The sequence below is a fragment of the Myxine glutinosa genome, chromosome 7, assembly GCF_964187855.1.
Source record: "Myxine glutinosa chromosome 7, kmMyxGlut1.1, whole genome shotgun sequence".
Lineage (NCBI taxonomy): Eukaryota > Metazoa > Chordata > Myxini > Myxiniformes > Myxinidae > Myxine > Myxine glutinosa.
In genome coordinates this window covers 85119958-85137396 of record NC_136267.1, presented here as the reverse complement: position 1 = coordinate 85137396, position 17439 = coordinate 85119958, and the positions used below count along the sequence as shown (strand labels likewise).

Sequence of the window (17439 nt, the reverse complement as noted above, 5' to 3'; positions counted from 1 at the left end):
TTCAACAGCGTGAAGACGAGCTAGGTGTGAGGCAGGAGAACCAGCCCAGAGGGGAGAGCAGTATTCCATTGAGCTGCGGATGAAAGCCTTGTATGTGGTGAGGAGCTCAGGTGTGCCAAGGAAGGACTTCGCACGACGGAGGATGCCCAGTCGGCGACTGGCTTTGGAGGCCAGATTTGAAATGTGGTTTTCCCAGGTGTTCCCACATTTTCCAGTGCAGTGCTGGCTTGTTTTGAATTATAAGCAGTAGGCATGTTTTTGCTTCATGCATGAAACCCCAGTTATTGGTTCACGAATTATCAAGTGACCACTATATTTGTCATGTGTGTGCGTCTGTCTGTGTGTGTGTCTGTCTGTCCGCAGCATAACTACCCGATGATATCATCCGATCTTGATGAAACTTGGGTGGGAGGTTGATATCATGATCTAGTTGTGTCCTGCCTAGAGTGGGCGTATTGCGCCCATTGTGGGCGGAGCCACGCCCGAAAAAGATGTCTTTTTAGGGGGTAATCGAGTTCAAGCTACATCTTCTCCGAAGGGTTTGGTGGAATCTGACAGGGGTTTCGATATTTGGTTAGGCCAATGTCATGTGTCTAGCCCCACGGAGCTCGATTTTTCATTTTTCTTTTCTTTTTTTTCTTTTTTTCCTTTTTTTTGCCATTTCATTTTTCACCGAATTTTCGGTATTGTGTAGCTAACTAACCTCATAACTGATTATACATTATTTTCTATCTCATTTCAAGGTCAGTAACCTTCGTTTTGACATTTCCGGGCTTGGCCTGTCCGGGCCTGTTTCGGTTATAGTCCGTCCTTTGTCATTGAATACCGCTCGCTTGTGAACCATCGTTGTCTCCTGACTTGTTTATTTTATTTTCGGGATTGAGGGAGCTGTCATTTGCCTATACACTGCCCAAATAAAGGTACAGTCTTGGCCAAAAATGTTGGCACCCTTGCACTTTTTTCAAATAACTCACAATTTCCTCTAAAAAGAAGTCTCCACAATTCTTTATTTCACTGTTAATATTACAGAACCTTTGTTTTAGATTCAGAACTTAATATATCCTTTTAAAAAATAAAATAAAAAGAAATTGCATTGCCAAAATTATTGATGCCTTAGACTTAATATTTGGTAGCAAAGCCTTTGGACAAAATAACTGCAGTCAAAGCGCTTCCTATAGCCATAAATGAGCTTCCTACACCTCCACTGGCAGTTTGGCCCACTCTTCTTGTACAAACTGCTCCAGTTCTCCCAGATTTGAAGGGTGCCTTCTCCCAGCTGCTGTTTTCAGATCTCCCCACCAGGTGTTCAATGGGATTTAGAGCTGGACTCATTGCTGGCCACTTCAGAACAGTCGAGCATTTTGTCTTGAACCATTCCTGGGTGCTTTTTGAAGTATGTTTGAGGTCATCATCCTGCTGCAAGACCCATGACCTTCAACGGAGACCCAGCATTCTGACACTGGGTTGAACATTGTGCTCCAAAATGCCTTGGTAATCTCCTGATTTAATGATGCCATGCACACATTCAAGGTACTCGGTGCCAGACGCAGCACAACAACCCCAAAACATCACTGAACCTCCATGTTTGACTGTAGGGAAGGTATTCCTTTCTTTGTAGGCTTCATTTTGTTTTCTGTAAACATAGAGATGATGTGCTTTACAAAAAGCTCTAATTTGGTCTCATCTGTCCACAGCACATTCTCCCAGAAGGATTTTGGCTTGTTCAGGTGTGATTTGGCAAACTCCAGTCGGGCTTTCCCAGCAGTAGGGTCCTCCTGGGTCTTTTACCATAGAACCCCCTTTCATCGAGTTGGTGACGGATAGTGCGAGTTGAAACTGTTGTACCTTATGTCTGAAGGTCAGCTTGAATCTGTTTGGCAGTTGATTGAGGTGCTTTCTGCACCATTCAAACAATCCTTCACTGCAATCTTCGATCAAGTTTTCTCTTGCGGCCACATCCAGGGAGGTTGGCTGTAGTGCCATGGGCCTTAAACTTCTTGATAACATTGCGTACGGTGGACACAGGAACATCAAGGTCTCTGGAGATGGACTTGTAGCTTTGAGATTGGCCATGATTCGATACAATCTTGTGTCTGACCTCCTCAGACAGTTCTCTGGTTTTCTTTCTTTTCTCCATGCTCATTGCGATACACACAGTGACACAAAACAGCAGAATGACTCCTTTCTCTAGTCAAACTGGTTGAATGAGTGATTTTTATATTGCAGGCACCTGCAACTCACCATCGGTGAGTTCAATTCCAAAGTAAAGGAGAATCACCTGCTTGAAATCTAATTATTTCTAACGACTTCTAAAAGGTGCCAATAATATTGTTCGGGCCATTTTAGGATTTCTGTGTGGAATAAGCTAAGACTTAGTAATTTTTTCAGCTTTTTTGTTTTGTTCCACTGCAAACCAAAGAAATACATATGTGGATACCAGAATATTTTTTCATTTCAATAATTTTCTCGAAGAAATGGTGAATTCTTTGAAAAAAGTGCAAGGGTGCCAATATTTTTGGCCATGACTGTATGTCTGAAGAACGTGTTGCATGCCTAGAACAAGACAACCCATAAGGTGGGTACTCTACTAGTAACTCAAACATAGCATATCTTTAACTGCAACACCCTCATTAACATCTTCGAGAAAAGGAGTCATTCTATTGCCTCGTAGCATGAAGCAAAAGCGAATTTCTAAATCTACTGCAGGTTTTAATCCACCGAAGTCGAATACTACTTGACCGATGAACGACTAACCAAGGATGTAGAGAGTGATTTACATTGACAATAAGATTCTGAGATTTCATATTTAAAGCATCCTTACGTAAAAATTCTCAATATTTAGCATCCTTGCCAATCATCTTACTACCTGTCCTCATTATTCTATCTAATTTCTGTTTGTTATCTTGAGATAGTCCATTGTATTATAAAATACTACAAAATGTTTCAAGAAATTGGATTGCTGTGTTCATGTTCGTTGTCCTGGGGGACGATATTAAAGTTGATATGTGTGTGAATTCTCACACACAGTGTGATTACAATAAAATATCCCGTCCTTTCTGAAATGGGCGAGGCTAATAAAATAAGGAAACATGGACAATCAGGAGCTTTGAGGAATTCTTATCAGTGAAAGGTACTGCGGAATGTTTGTTTCGTGTAATGAAACATTAAAAACATTCGAATGGTTCGGTGGATGTGTGGAGTATCGTTGAGAGAGGAAGACAAATGATGAATTGCGAAAGATGATGGGAATAGAGCCTGTGATTGATGCTGTGAAGAGGAACAGGTTGAGATGGTTTGGTCATGTGTTGAGGAAGGATGAAAGTGACTGGTTGAGAAGAGTGATGGAAATGAATGTAGAAGGAAGTAGAGGACGGGGAAGACCGAGAAAGACTTGGCTAAACGTGGTGGAAGAAGAAATGCGGACAAGGGGGTTAACAAGGAGAGATGCAGAAAATAGGGCAAAATGGAGAAGATTGTCATGGGGTTCGCAAGGCTAACCCCCGCTCTAGCAGGGAAAATGGCCTTAAAATGCATGTTGTTGTTGTTTGTTGAAAGGTACTGCGGAAATATTTAGACCATCATCTGTTTTACTTCCTGACAGGACCGGTATAGGTAAGAGCCTGTTAATTACACCTGCCATCAAGGGCGAGAGCCACCAACGGATCAACTTACTCGGTCTCCAGGTGTTACACGGGCAGCAGTTTCAGAATTGTCCCTTTTTGGGGATCAATGAAGTTCATTTCACTTTATAAATACTAGGGCATGCCCGTACTATATCTATATCTAAAATTATATCCCCCCCTCTATTTACATGAAATGGTTTGGTCCATGAAATGTTTTGGTCCATTCGCAACGCCAAAGCGAACGGCGAACGCTTTACATGAAATGGTTTGGTTCATGAAATGTTTTGGTCCATTCGCAACGCCAAAGCGAACGGCGAACGGCTTGCGAGTACAGTGACAATCCCCCCGGGGTCCCCCCCCCTCTATTTATATCCCCCCTCTATCGAGAAATTATTATTTTCTCCGGAAGAAATCGAATTACGTACCGTAATGGCGCACGCGCTGGGCTCAGCATCAGCTCGCTCTCACATCGGCCACGCCTACGCAATAACGCGTTCTGTGATTGGATGCCGGAAGTGCAGTCCTCACTGTCCGGAAGGTCGTATATCGCAGTTACGATGAATCGCAAATTCGTTTTTATTAGTTTTAAAACATAGTTTAACGCCAACATAGCGCCAACATAGTTTGCAAACGTGAAATAAATGAATACGCTCTCAAATGTGCCATCCGAGGCAGAGTGTGTTCGCCACGTTCGGCACACGCGATAGCTCGCTGCTCTCTGATTGGTTGAATCGTTTTTTGGACATAGCTCGGTAAGTAATTGTCCGATTAATATGAAACCTTGAAAAGGCACATCCTCGGGTCCCCAGCAATATACCTGGCAAGTTTCAAGTATATCGGACCCGTGGTTGTCGAGAAACAGCGGTCACAGACAAACAAACGTACAAACGTACAAACACACAGAGATTACTGGAATTATAGATAGATGGACTTGTTCCAAGAAGAAAGCCTCACATTTAATGGGTCCTTTAAAATGGTTTCCAAAACAACTTTTGCACGAGTGCAAATAATATTTAATACGATTGGATATGCCAACGATGTAGCCAAGTATTACAAACTTTACCCAGCCCGTGTTGAGTTCACTATGCACCACTGATTATGCTAAAAATGAAACGAGTAACATTTTTAGGGTCATCTCGTAGTCGTATTCGTATTGTAGCCGTGCTTTTTGTACAAGGTGCCACTCACCTACCTGCAAGTCAGGTTTCATTTTCATCACCAAGTTCTGATGGAGTTGCAGTCCCTGGATGACCCTTCTCCGTTTCCTGAGGGATAAATGAAGGACAGACACATCCAGTATAAGGAAAGTGAATTTGTGAATGATTGGAACCACAATAGCAAAGAAAAACACTTCGAGCAAAACCTTTTAAAATGAGAGGCTCCCAAAATCTCCCAAACTTTCCCCCCAAAAAAATCAGGAGTCATCAAATCCCTTTTTACCACCATATCGTCTTATCCCTGCTCATCGTAAGAGGTGACTAAGGGTTGGCGTCAGGAAGGGCATCCGGCCATAAAAAAAAACTGCCTCAAAAAGGGAACCATGAGGTCATGGGCCCCGCAAGGCTAACCCCCGTCCGAGTGGGGGAAAATGGCCTCAAAACGATCATTCATTCATTCATTCATCTCCATCCATCAAGTCCCTTCCTCTGGATGCATCCCAATAAATCTGCATCAAATCGCTTCCTTCCAACACATCTCCATCAAATCCCTTCCTCCGAACACATCTCCATCAAATCCCTTCCTCCCAACACATCTCCATCAAATCCCTTCCTCCCAACACATCTCCATCAAATCCCTTCCAACAGATATCCATCCATCAAATCCTTTCCTCTCAGTTCCAGTTCACTTAGTTCCAGGAGTTCAGTGTGTGGAGAGGACAGTAAATTCTCTCCATAAACATGAACAGCATAGCGCCACTCACGGTGGGAGGGGGTATTACAAGTCATAAAATTGTGGGGGCAATTAGCTCGTCTGCGAGGAAGGGTTCTTTGCTAATAAACACAAGGTGGTTGGATGACTGGAGGAGTTGGGAAAAAACATGGAAGGGGGAAATACAAAGATTAACCATTATGTGGAAAAGGGCAAATCTGACACTGATGAGAATGGAAAGTTGGAGGCCATGGAGGAGAAATGTGGTGACTAGGCAGAGATGTGTGACCATTTTGGGGATCATAAGGAGACAAAGAACTGCTGCTGGGAAAGCAATGGCGAACCACCCAATATAGTCCTTGCCAAAAAACTGCTTCGGCAGCATCGACAATAAATAGATTATGATACATCAGAATCAGAAGAAATAAAAATCCTGTAGGTATATCCTGTATGTGGTGGTCCGGGTTCTGCTGTAGGTCTTGCCTAGTTTTGGCCTCGGGAGTTACGATCGTTTGCGTGGTCAGGGATGTCGACTTAAATTTAAATTCTTAAATAAAAAAAACTTAAATTAATGGTTCAAACACCATGGCCATTGTCTGTAGGGCTTGGTGGTCTCTGAGAGGTGTCCGCCCTAAGGGTTGCGGTATAGCACAATGTGATGGTGACGTCACTGTGTTGCTGTAGTTTGGAGAGCTGATTGTAATCATCTTTATTCCCAACCGCAAAACCGTATCCTCCTGACAGTGCTATAATAAGGTAATAGAGAAATAGACTTGTGGCAGACGATGCTTGTTGGTCACAAATTGTGCAGCAATAGCTGTGATGTAACACCATTTGTCTTGTACTTACTATACACAGTTAGGGGGGTCTTACAATTCATATATATTTAGACAATAAACAGTCACACACTTGTACATCATTCTGAAATATTGCGTCTTTCTGTACTTGTGACTTCACCACGTCTTCACACAAGGATCTTGTATGCGGGAGGAGGTAACTTGATCCATCATGCCTCTGCTATAATCAACACGTTAATTAAATCTATCAATTTATGGACTCGAATTCGGATGTGGAGAAGGAGCAAACATCACTGGGATGTTTATATGTAAGTCTGTGACATCAGGATAGAGTGAGTGATGGCAATAGGGTGGTTTCTGTGCTGGTACTACATCATATTCATTTGAATCCTTTTACATCAAGGTTGGAACTCTTCTGAGAATTTTCAGCTGGAAAAATCATGATACAACAGCCATTTTAGAGGTGACAGCTATGACACATTATTGCAACACACTAACATGAATGTTCAATGTCATGAATCACCTTAAGCAGAAGACCCGTTTGCTTCTCGTGGTCCATATGATTGGAAACGTTGTCAGGGTTGCACGTTCCATCCATCAATTGAACCATTTTCTGTTGAACGGATGCTTGCTGTCCAAGCCCTTGTCCTCTTTCTTCATCCGAATCCTCATTTTCTTCACTCCACTCCCCAGTCAGTGCATCTAGCCTCCTGTAGAATTCCTCCTCCTCCTCCTCCTCTTCCACAACGATGTCAGGCCCAACCGTTGCATGACGTGGAGACATCTGCACGGGATCATCCTGCCGACGTTCGGAGCATGCGTGGCTGAAGCTGGAGGGCACAGGGTCCTGTCAAGAAAGAGTGGCCACAAGAACAAAGGCAGACAACACCATGTATTGTGTGTTTGTTGCTTTCATAAATGAACACGTTCCATTGGGAGGACAAAAAAACGTGGACTTTACACAATGAAGGAAACCAAAGACACGCAAGAGCTATAAAAATACGCGCACAACCTTATTGCAAACCGAATGTCCCATTCAGAATCTGAGATGTTATTTTAGAGTTGGCAGGATGACCTCGAGGTGCGCACACTCACGTCTAAATTGTCTTGCCTGGGTTTGAATCCCAAATCAGCTATAAACTGTCGTCCTGTTATTTCACAGGGAGGGTGAGTCATCATTGCTTGTGAGTTCACAGGATGATTCATCATTGCTCCATCTGATGGATGTTAAAGTGGGTGTCATGTCTGCCAGCATTAGTTGGTGGATGTTAAAGAACCCACTGTGTCCTTCGCGAAGAGTAGGCGAGCTATCGCCGGCACCCTGGACAAATTACAAATTCCTGCCCTGACTTCCTGAGTTGGAGTGGCGACTTCACCAAGATTGTACCTTAATTGTACCTTAATTGTACCTTAATAACTTGCACCTTAATTGTACCTTAATAACTGTGAGGCAGCACCGACATTCTGCATAGGGCATGGTACATGATGATGATGTTATTTCTGTACAATGGAACATTTGGGACAATTGATGCACATCCTGCCCCTCATCACTGATGCCAATAATACTCTATATACGTTTTTGTCCCCGGTCTCTCTGACAAGGTCGTAGAATGGGACATTAAAATGAGAACCGACCGGCCGATCATCCATCCATGTACCTTTGTGAACACGATATTTCAAAAACCGTTGAACATTTAGCCTTCATGTTGCAGATATTTATTCCTTATACCACCCGGTGTGTACCCCGGTTTAGAATAGGTACACCATATCCCTGCGTGTCTTAAGAGGCGACTAAAAGGGTTGGCGTCATGAAGGGCATCTGGCCATAAAACAAATTGCCTCAAAAAGGGAACTATGACAATTACATATGGGCAGGGTACATCCCGAAGTACTCCGTGGGGGTCCTCACCCCCTCTCGTCAAAAATCAAGGTGGGGAACCTGATAGAAGCAAGGGTGGAAATCACTCCATTGATGATGACGAAACGTCTGATGTTTTGGTTTGGAGAGGAGATCGGTTTCTGAGGTTTGGGACATGGAATGTAGGGACAATGACGGGGAGATTAGGAGAAGTGGTGGAAGTATTGGTCAGAAGAAGAATGGACATATGTTGTGTGCAGGAGACGAGATGGAAGGGAAGTGGTGGGAGAATGGTGAAGGGTAGGCAGGGACAGAAATACAAGTTTGTGTGGCAAGGGTGCCCGGAAGGCATGCATGGTGTTGGTGTCCTGTTTTCTGAGGAGTTTGTAGACAGTGTGGTGAGTGTGACGAGAGTGAAAGGTTGATGATGGTGAAAATGATGATTGCAAAGCTCTTGGTGAACGTCATCTCGGGATATGCTCTGCAGGTTGGTCGGAGCGATGAAGAGAAGGACAAGTTCTGGTGTGCCATAGAGAAGCTGGTGGAAAACGTGAAAGATGAGGAAGTTGTTGTGGTAGGAGGAGACCGAAATGGACATGTGGGAAGGAGTATGGATGGTTTTGAGGGAGTTCATGGATATGGTGTGAGGAATGGAGAAGTTGAAAGGATTTTGGAGTTTGCTGATGGAGCTGGTCTGTTGATTTGTAATAATCAATTCCAGAAAGCGGATGATAAGCTTGTTACATACACGTCAGGTGAGACGACGACAACCGCTGACTACGTGATGGTGCGTAGGAGAGATAGGGAGCACCTCCAGGACACAAAGGTGATCCCGGGGGAGGAGGCTGTTTCACAGCACCACTTGGTTGTCTGCGACATAAGGGTGAAAGGTGCGAGGAGAGCTCGGCGGGTGAAGTACCAATCGAGAATGCAGGTGTGGAGGTTGAAAGAGGTGACAGTGAGGGAGGCATGAAAAGAGAGGCTGAGAATGGTAGAGGATGATGTGGTTGAGCTTGAAAGTGGTTGGATGTCCATGAAAGATAGTCTGTTGGGAGCCTTTGGTGAGGTATGTGGATGGACAAAAGGACCACCGAGGCACTTGGAAACATGGTGGTGGGATGATGAAGTTGGAAAGAGGATTGACGAGAAGAGGAAGAAGTTCAAGGAGTGGCAGAAGGTGAAGGGTACGGGGGCAGAAAAGGCAGAGCATGAAAGTTATAAGGTAGCCAAGGAGGCTGCAAAGAAAGAGGTTGCAAAGGCGCAGGAGGCATATAGGAAAATGTTCGGAGAACGCTTGGATTCGGAAGAGGGTCAGAGAGCGGTATTCAGGATTGCAAAGCAGATAGTGAAAGAGAGGTTCGATGTGATGGGGATGAGTTGCTTGAAGGATGAAGTGGGACAAATAGTTGTGGACCCAGATGAATTAAAGGAAGATGGAAGAGACATGGAAATGCTGTTGAATGCAGAGAATGAATGGGACGGCAACATAGAGAGTAACCCAGTTTTAGGACCGGCAGAGAAGATAACTGAGAAGGAAGTTGAGGAAGCGATAAAAGCAATGAAAAGTAGAAAAGCAGGAGCGCCGACAGGAGTTGTGGAAGATATGTTGAATGCAGCGAGAAGTTGGGATGTGAAGAGAATGACAGAGATCTGTAATCTGGTGGTGAAAGAAGGCTGCATTCCAGTGGATGAGGAACTTAGTATCCTCGTCCCTCTATACAAGGGGAAAGGTGACCCTCTGGACTGTGGCTCGTATAGAGCGATAAAGTTATTAGAGCATGCAATGAAGGTATTGGAAAGGGTGTTGGAGAAGAGAATAAGGAAGAAAGTGAAGATCAACGAAATGCAGCTTGGATTTATGCCAGGAAGAGGAACGATAGCCACGATTTTTATTGTAAGGCAGTTGCAGGAGAAGTACACGGAGAAGAGGAAAAAGTTGTTTCTTGAGTTTGTTGATCCGGAGAGAGCATTTGATAGGGCTCCACGCGAAGTAGTGACATGGGCATTGAGGAAGTTAGGAGTGGAGGAATGGATGATCAGAGTAGTGATGGCAATGTACAAAAGAGCACGCACAGCTGTAAGGACGAAGGACGGGAACAGTGGTGAGTTTGAGGTGAAGGTGGGAGTGCATCAGGCGTCGGTACTAAGTCCACTACTATTTGCAGCTGTGATGGAGGTGCTGGCTCGGAACGTAAAGGAGGGTTTACCGTGGGAATTGTTGAATGCAGATGATCTGGTTTTGATTGCGGAGAGTATGGATGGACTGAAGGAAAAGATGAACAAGTGGAAGGAATGTATGGAGGAAAAAGGTCTGAAGGTGAATATCGGAAAGACGAAGGTGATGGCAAGTGGTAAAGCATGTGGTGAGGTGGAAAGAACTGGGATGTGGCCGTGTGCTGTGTGCAGGAATGGTGTCGGAGTGAATTCCATTCAATGTATAATGTGCGCTGAGTGGGTTCATCAAAAATGTAGTGGATTGAGAGGGTTATTAACCAGTGTGGCAGCTACATTCAAGTATAAGGTGTGCACAGGGGGAGCTGCAGATGGAGGAAATGTTGAGTTGGATCTTGGAGACGGCATGAAGCTGGAAGGTGTGAAAACATTTTGCTACCTAGGAGACATGCTGAATGGAGAAGGTGGATCAGACTCGGCAACGGTTGCTGGAGTGAGATGTGAATGGAAGAAGTTTTGGGAACTGAGCGGCGTGCTGACGAGAAGAGGGGTGTCGTTGAAGCTGAAGTGGAAGGTGTATGCTGCATGTGTGAGAAGTGTTGTGATGTATGGGAGTCAAGACATGGGTAATGAACGTAGAGCAGCAACGAAGGCTGGAAAGGGTGGAAATGCTAATGGTTCGGTGGATGTGTGGAGTATCGTTGAGAGAGAGGAAGACAAATGATGAATTGTGAAAGATGATGGGAATAGAGCCTGTGATGGATGCTGTGAAGAGAAACAGGTTGAGATGGTTTGGTCATGTGTTGAGGAAGGATGAAAGTGACTGGTTGAGAAGAGTGATGGAAATGAATGTAGAAGGAAGTAGAGGACGGGGAAGACCGAGAAAGACTTGGCTGAAGGTGGTGGAAGAAGAAATGCGGGCAAGGGGGTTAACAAGGGGAGACGTAGAAAATCGGGCAAAATGGAGAAGATTGTCATGGGGTCCGCAAGGCTAACCCCCGCTTTCGCAGGGAAAATGGCCTTAAAATGCCTGTTGTGTTGTTGTATACCACCCAAAAGATGGGGGGGGGGGGGGACCCAGAGTATCAGCTCCTTGTTATTTTTCCATTTCTAACTTTGTTTTTACACTCTACTTTAGCTTGTTATCTCTCGCATGCAGTTTTTGTGTTTTCATTTGATCACTTTTGAAGACGCTTTTGTTAATATTACATGGGGTCAAAATATTCTTCCTTCAACCATAAAGGAATGGTGTAGTACCAATGAAAGTGGTGATTAAAAGTAATAAAAATTGTTCAAAATGACCGATGATTACGTATGCAAATGTTGAATGATGGAGGCAGTGCTGTACCTGTCTGTGAAAGTCAGTAACATTGTGATCCAAGTGGGAGAAATTCTGTTGTATGTTGTACAAGCGCTGCACCAACTCAAAGAGCTGACACAGAGGAGGAAAGGGAAAAATAGGAGAATGAAAAGCAGAGGTTGAGGGAAAGGGAAGAATTGGGGGCAAAGAGAACAGTCAGTACCAACACCAACCAAACACTACAGGACAGACCATTCTTTGAAGAGGAGATAGACTGACATGAGATCTGGAAAATACAAACTAACCCCACCCATCCTCCAAAGGGTGATTGGCCCAATAATGGAATTTATTAGAAGAAAGACAAGTGTCGGCATATATATATATATATATATATTGACCAAAATGACAAATTTATATGTTGAGTGTGTATGAGTTTGCAAAATATTGTTTTTGAGTTTGCAAAAAAAAATAAATACTCAGATGCAAAATATTTTTTGGGTGAATGATTTAGACCATTTCTAACAATAATCCAATAGAGCATCAAAATCCAGATAAAAAAGTGATTTTTTTGGCATTTTTGGACCACCCTAATATATATATATACACACACACAAAAACAGTATATACACAAACATACACAAATATATACAGTATATATATTGTTGCGGATATGAGGACTGTATATTTTTTTGATTGTGTGAATTATTATTATTGTTTATTCTGCGCCCCCTGCCTCCGGAGCTGTGTAAAGGTGAAAGGGCATCCCATAATTAGTCCACAAGCATACATGTCAGCCAATAATAGAATACCCCTGTTCGATAGTTATATCTTATTCTGTGTTTTAGGGTAAGGCTGTGTCTCCCATTAATTGAAGTACTCCATTGCACCAGTGAAAGAGAATAGATCCCCTTTCATTCCCATCCCCAAAATCTCCATTTCCTTTCACATCCCCTTTCGTCATTGCCAAGCCTCGATTGCCAATTACATCCCCTCCAAAACCACCATTGAACATGTGCTCGGGTCGGGGAAGAGGGGCGTGCCCGCCCGTCGTCATCAAGGGCGGAGCTAGAGGGCCGTGCCGACCAATCAGGGCCGAGGTGAGCACACCGATGGGCGTGTCCTGAAGGCCGGCGGCTTGATCGCCGGAGGCGCTATAAAGGCGCGCGCGCAAGTGGCGTTGAGGAGTCGGTGGTGAGGAGTGAGTGGACCAAGAAAGAGAAAGAGTGGTTGGACCAAGAAAGAGAAAGAGTGGTTGGACCAAGAGAGAAAGAGTGGTTGGACAGGGAGACGTGCAAGAGTGTTGTTGAGTTGAGGGTTTGGACCAGACGAGTCAGACGAGTCCTGGCAAAGCAAGCGGCGGCCACAGCAGCAACAACACCCAACAGCCGCTTGGGGCCTGGACGGCGGTTTTGAGCAGGGCCGCGAAGGAACGGCGGCTGCTAAACGCGCCGATCGTGCTGCAGGACCCCCTTGGACCTTCTTCTCCCTCCAGCCATCCACCTCCTGCCTTTCCACCCTTCTTGTGTACGTGAGTTTGTTTTGTTTGTTCTGTCCCTGGGTTAATTAAATCTGTATAAGCTAGTATTTGCACTGTGTCACCTGCGTCTTATGTGTTGTAAATAAACGTGACTGCTTTCTTTTCGCTTGTGTAAATAATAAATCCCATTACTCTTCTGTCCGTCTTCTCATCTTGTTCCTTTTCCTCTTTGCATTCGTCGTTTTAGTCTTTTCCAGATTGGGCAGCTGCGGTGCGATACGGCCAAAGTTCTGGGTGAATCGGGGAACAACTGTTCGGTCGCGGAGCCTTCGCTCGGCAAACAAAATCCTAAACCGCGATCAGTAACAATATATATATATATATATTATATATATATATATCTTTATATATATCTTTATATATATATATATTTATATATATATATATATATATATATATATATATATATATATATATATATATATATATATATATATATATACACACATACACTACATGGCCAAAAGTATGTGGACACCCGAACATCACACCCGTATGTGCTCGCCAAACATCTCATTCCAAAATCATTGGCATTAATATGGAATTGGTCCCCCCCTTTCCTACTATAACAGCCTCCACTCTTCTGGGAAGGCTCTCCGCTCGATGTTGGAACATTGCTGCGGGGATTTGCTTCCATTCAGCCACAAGAACATTAGTGAGGTTGGGCACTGATGTTGGGCGATTAGGCCTGTCTCGCAGTCAGCGCTCCAATTCATCCCAAAGGTGTTTGATGGGGTTGAGGTCAGGGCTCTGTGCAGGTCAGTCAAGTTCTTCCACACTGATCTCGACAAACCATTTCTGTATGGACTTCGCTTTGTGCACGTGGTCATTGCCATGCTGAAACAGGAAATGGCCTTCCCCAAACTGTTGCCACATAGTTGGAAGCACACAATCATCTAGAATGTCATTGTCTGCTGTTGCGTTAAGATTTTCCTTCACTGTAACTAAGGGGCCTAGCCCGAACCATGAAAAACAGCCCCAGACCATTATTCCTCCTCCAACAAACCTTACAGTTGGCGTTATGCATTCAGGCAGGTAGCGTTCTCCTGGCATCCACCAAACCCAGATTTGTCCGGTCGGACTGCTAGATGGTGAAGCGTGATTTATCACTCCAGAGAACGCATTTCCACTGCTCCAGATTCCAATGGCGGCGAGCTTTACACCACTCCATCCGACGCTTGGCATTGCGCATGGTGATATTAGGCTTCTGTGCGGCTGCTCGGCCATGAAAACCCATTTCATGAAGCTCCCAACGAACAGTTGTTGTGCTGACGTTGCTTCCAGAGGCAGTTTGGAACTTGGTAGTGAGTGTTGCAACCGAGGATAGACGATTTTTACACGCTTCAGCACTCGGCGGTCCCGTTCTGTGAGCTGGTGTGGCCTACCACTTTGCGGTTGATCTATTTTGTTGCTCCTTGACGTTTCCCCTTCAAAATAACAGCATTTACAGTTGACCGTGGCAGCTCTAGCAGAGCAGAAATTTGACAAACTGACGTTGGAGAGGTGGCATTCAATGACGGTGCCACATTGAAAGTCACTGAGCTCTTCAGTATGGCCCATTCTACTGCCAATGTTTGTCTATGGAGAGTGCATGGCTGTGTGCTTGATTAATATCTATCTTCTATTTTCTATTTATATGCAGACTTGGCATTTAATATGGAATATTTTCTTTTTCTTGACTTGGGTTTCCTTTCTGAACTCAGTATTTCAATCTGGTGAGTTTCTTTTACGCTTCGGTGATTTCTTTTTTTAAAGAACCATGTCACTGATTGTCTGTCGCAGCAAGAAGTCAATAACAGGATTATATCACAGGTGGCGTGACAAAATGTACGGACAGGTACATTTGATGATTGGCTTCACAATCGGGTATATAAGGGTTGTTGCGTTCTGTATTAGTGGAAAACAACTGCTGCACATCAACAAAAGTTATTGCCGCTTCCTCTGGAGATGGTCCGTCAACTCGACAATGCTGTTTGTCATGGAGTGATGGCTTTACGAAATTCCGGCATGAAACAGCGTGCTATTGCTCGGCCGTATGGCATCACTCAAGGTCAGGTGTCAAAGATCCCGAAACGAAATGCTCAGAGGGGTGTCCCTTCTCCAATATCGAGGCCAGGACGTCCCCGCAGAACCACAAGGAGGGATGATTGCCAGCTGCACCGGTTAGTCCGCAATGGCCGTATCAAGTCAGCTAATCGGCTTGGGGCTGAGTGGCAGCAACTGACAAATGTGCCTGTATCCAGAAGGCTAGTCAACCAACGACTGGTTCAAGCAAGCTATCTTGCCAGGCGTCCCCTGAGAAAGCCACGCCTGACAAGACAACACCGCCAGCGCCGATTGCAGTGGGCCAGAGAGCACCGACAATGGCAGCCAGGACACTGGAATCACGTGATCTTCAGTGACAAGTCTTCATTTCTGGTCTATCGTCAAGATGGCCATGTCCGAGTGCGCAGACAAGTGCAATAAGCCTACAACGAAGATTGTATAGTGCCAAGAGTCCAAGCTGGAGGTGGTGGGGTGACCGTTTGGGCTGCTTTTCATGCAGGGGGTAAAACTGACCTGGTTGTTCTGAATGGAAACCTGAACCAGTTCAAGTACAGGGCCATTCTGAAAGAAACATTGCTTCCATTTGCTCGTGCAGCCTTTCGAGGAAACTTTGTCTTCCAAGATGACAATGCAAGGCCTCATCATGCTCGCATGATTCAACACGTTCTTGCTGACCATGGTGTAGAGCATATGGAGCGGCCTGCCATGTCCCCGGATATGAATCCGATAGAGAACTTGTGGGCAGAATTAACGCGTCAAATCGACAACTTGGACCAGCAGCCGACCTCTGTGCGTGAATTGCAGCAGGCTATTGTCACTGCATGGCAAGCGATTCCTGTCTAAACCTTGGCAAATCTCGTGAACAGCATGCCCCAACGTGTACGTGCTCTCCTGAATGCTCGTGGGGGTTACACGACGTACTGAACTGTAATTTTACTGTCCATAATCCCAGTCGTAATTTAACTTTTGTTTTTGTTAAAAAAAAATTTGGCGAATGTGCAAAATAAAGAAATACTTCTGGAAAACGTACAGAAGTTTAACACAGTACTGTCCGTGAATTGAGTTCAATATCAGTTTACATCACTTTCAAGGATCAATTTATTTGCTTCAAAATGTCAAATGTGGTTTTTGTTTCTTTTAAAGGTCACATTAACAAAATCTAGAATAATTTCAACATAATTCCAATGAACTTTTGGTTCTAAGTCATCTTGAAAAGTAAGTTCACCTCCACAAAAAAATTATTCCATATTAAATGCCAAGTCTGTATATACCTACTTCTCCACTTGTAGATGATCTTCCAGACAGTCGAATGATTGATTTCAAATTGTTTGGAGATCTTTTTAAATCCCTTCCCAGACTCGTGGGCATCTATAGCCTTTCTGAAGGCCTCAGAGAGCTCTTTTGATCTCGGCATGGTGACGTCGCACACTTCAACAACAAAGAGCAAACCAAACTAAATTTCTGAGGTTTAAATAAGACAGGTTCGTCCAAGATCCTCTCCAACGATGTTCTAATCACTTGACCCTGAGCTGGTGCACCTGATTCTAATTTTAGGTATTTGAAGTAGTGATAAATGTAGGGGTGTACTTACTTCTTCCACATGCGAAATTTGCATTTATTTTTATTTAAATTATACAATGGACTACAAAATGTAAATGTTTCATGATATTTGTTATATTATACCACCTTTATCTGTCAATATTTTTGAAATGAAGATCAAATAGCTGTATGTTGAAATATGTTGAAAAAGTCAAAACTTTACATGGGGTGTACTTACTTTTTCACGTGACTGTATGTACAGAAGATTAAATTCATTCAAAAAGAACCCGGGCAACGCCGGGTGCATTCAGCTAGTATGTATATATATATATATATACCTGTCAGCAATGGGTGTGGCTGAACCAGCCAAATCCACTAATTAGAAGGTGTGTCCGCATACTTTGGCCATGCAGTATGTATATATACACACACAAATATATATATATATATATATAATATTTTTGTATTTTATTTTTAATTAGTGTATGCATACCTGACAAAGCCAAACCCAAGGCTGATTCATTGTTTCCCAGGACTGAGGTTGATGAAAATAACTCTGGGCCTCTAATTATTACCTGGAACTGTGGATTTAAACTTTTTTTAAAATTGTATACAATGCTGGGGTTCTTGGGGAGATAGATATTAATTCTTCCTCCGATGCTCTGCCTCTGGTGTCTGAGTGTGAAGGGCTTACTGTT

At 43.9% G+C, this 17439-nt stretch overlaps 1 protein-coding gene across 2 annotated transcripts in view; it reads right to left on the bottom strand.

The window, feature by feature from the left end:
• The window catches only part of LOC137431372 (uncharacterized), a 67197-nt gene that overhangs the window by 4904 nt on the left and 44854 nt on the right, over positions 1–17439 (bottom strand). The window contains exons 8-9 of one of the 2 annotated variants that reach the window (XM_068122624.2): positions 6813–7136; positions 4812–4888 (exon numbers count right to left, since the gene is read on the bottom strand). In XM_068122624.2, coding sequence (XP_067978725.2) covers positions 4823–4888; positions 6813–7136 — 390 coding nt within the window. In that variant the 3' untranslated portion in view covers positions 4812–4822. The remainder of the gene's footprint in view (positions 1–4811; positions 4889–6812; positions 7137–17439) is intronic. The other variant, XM_068122625.2, reaches the window with a different exon arrangement.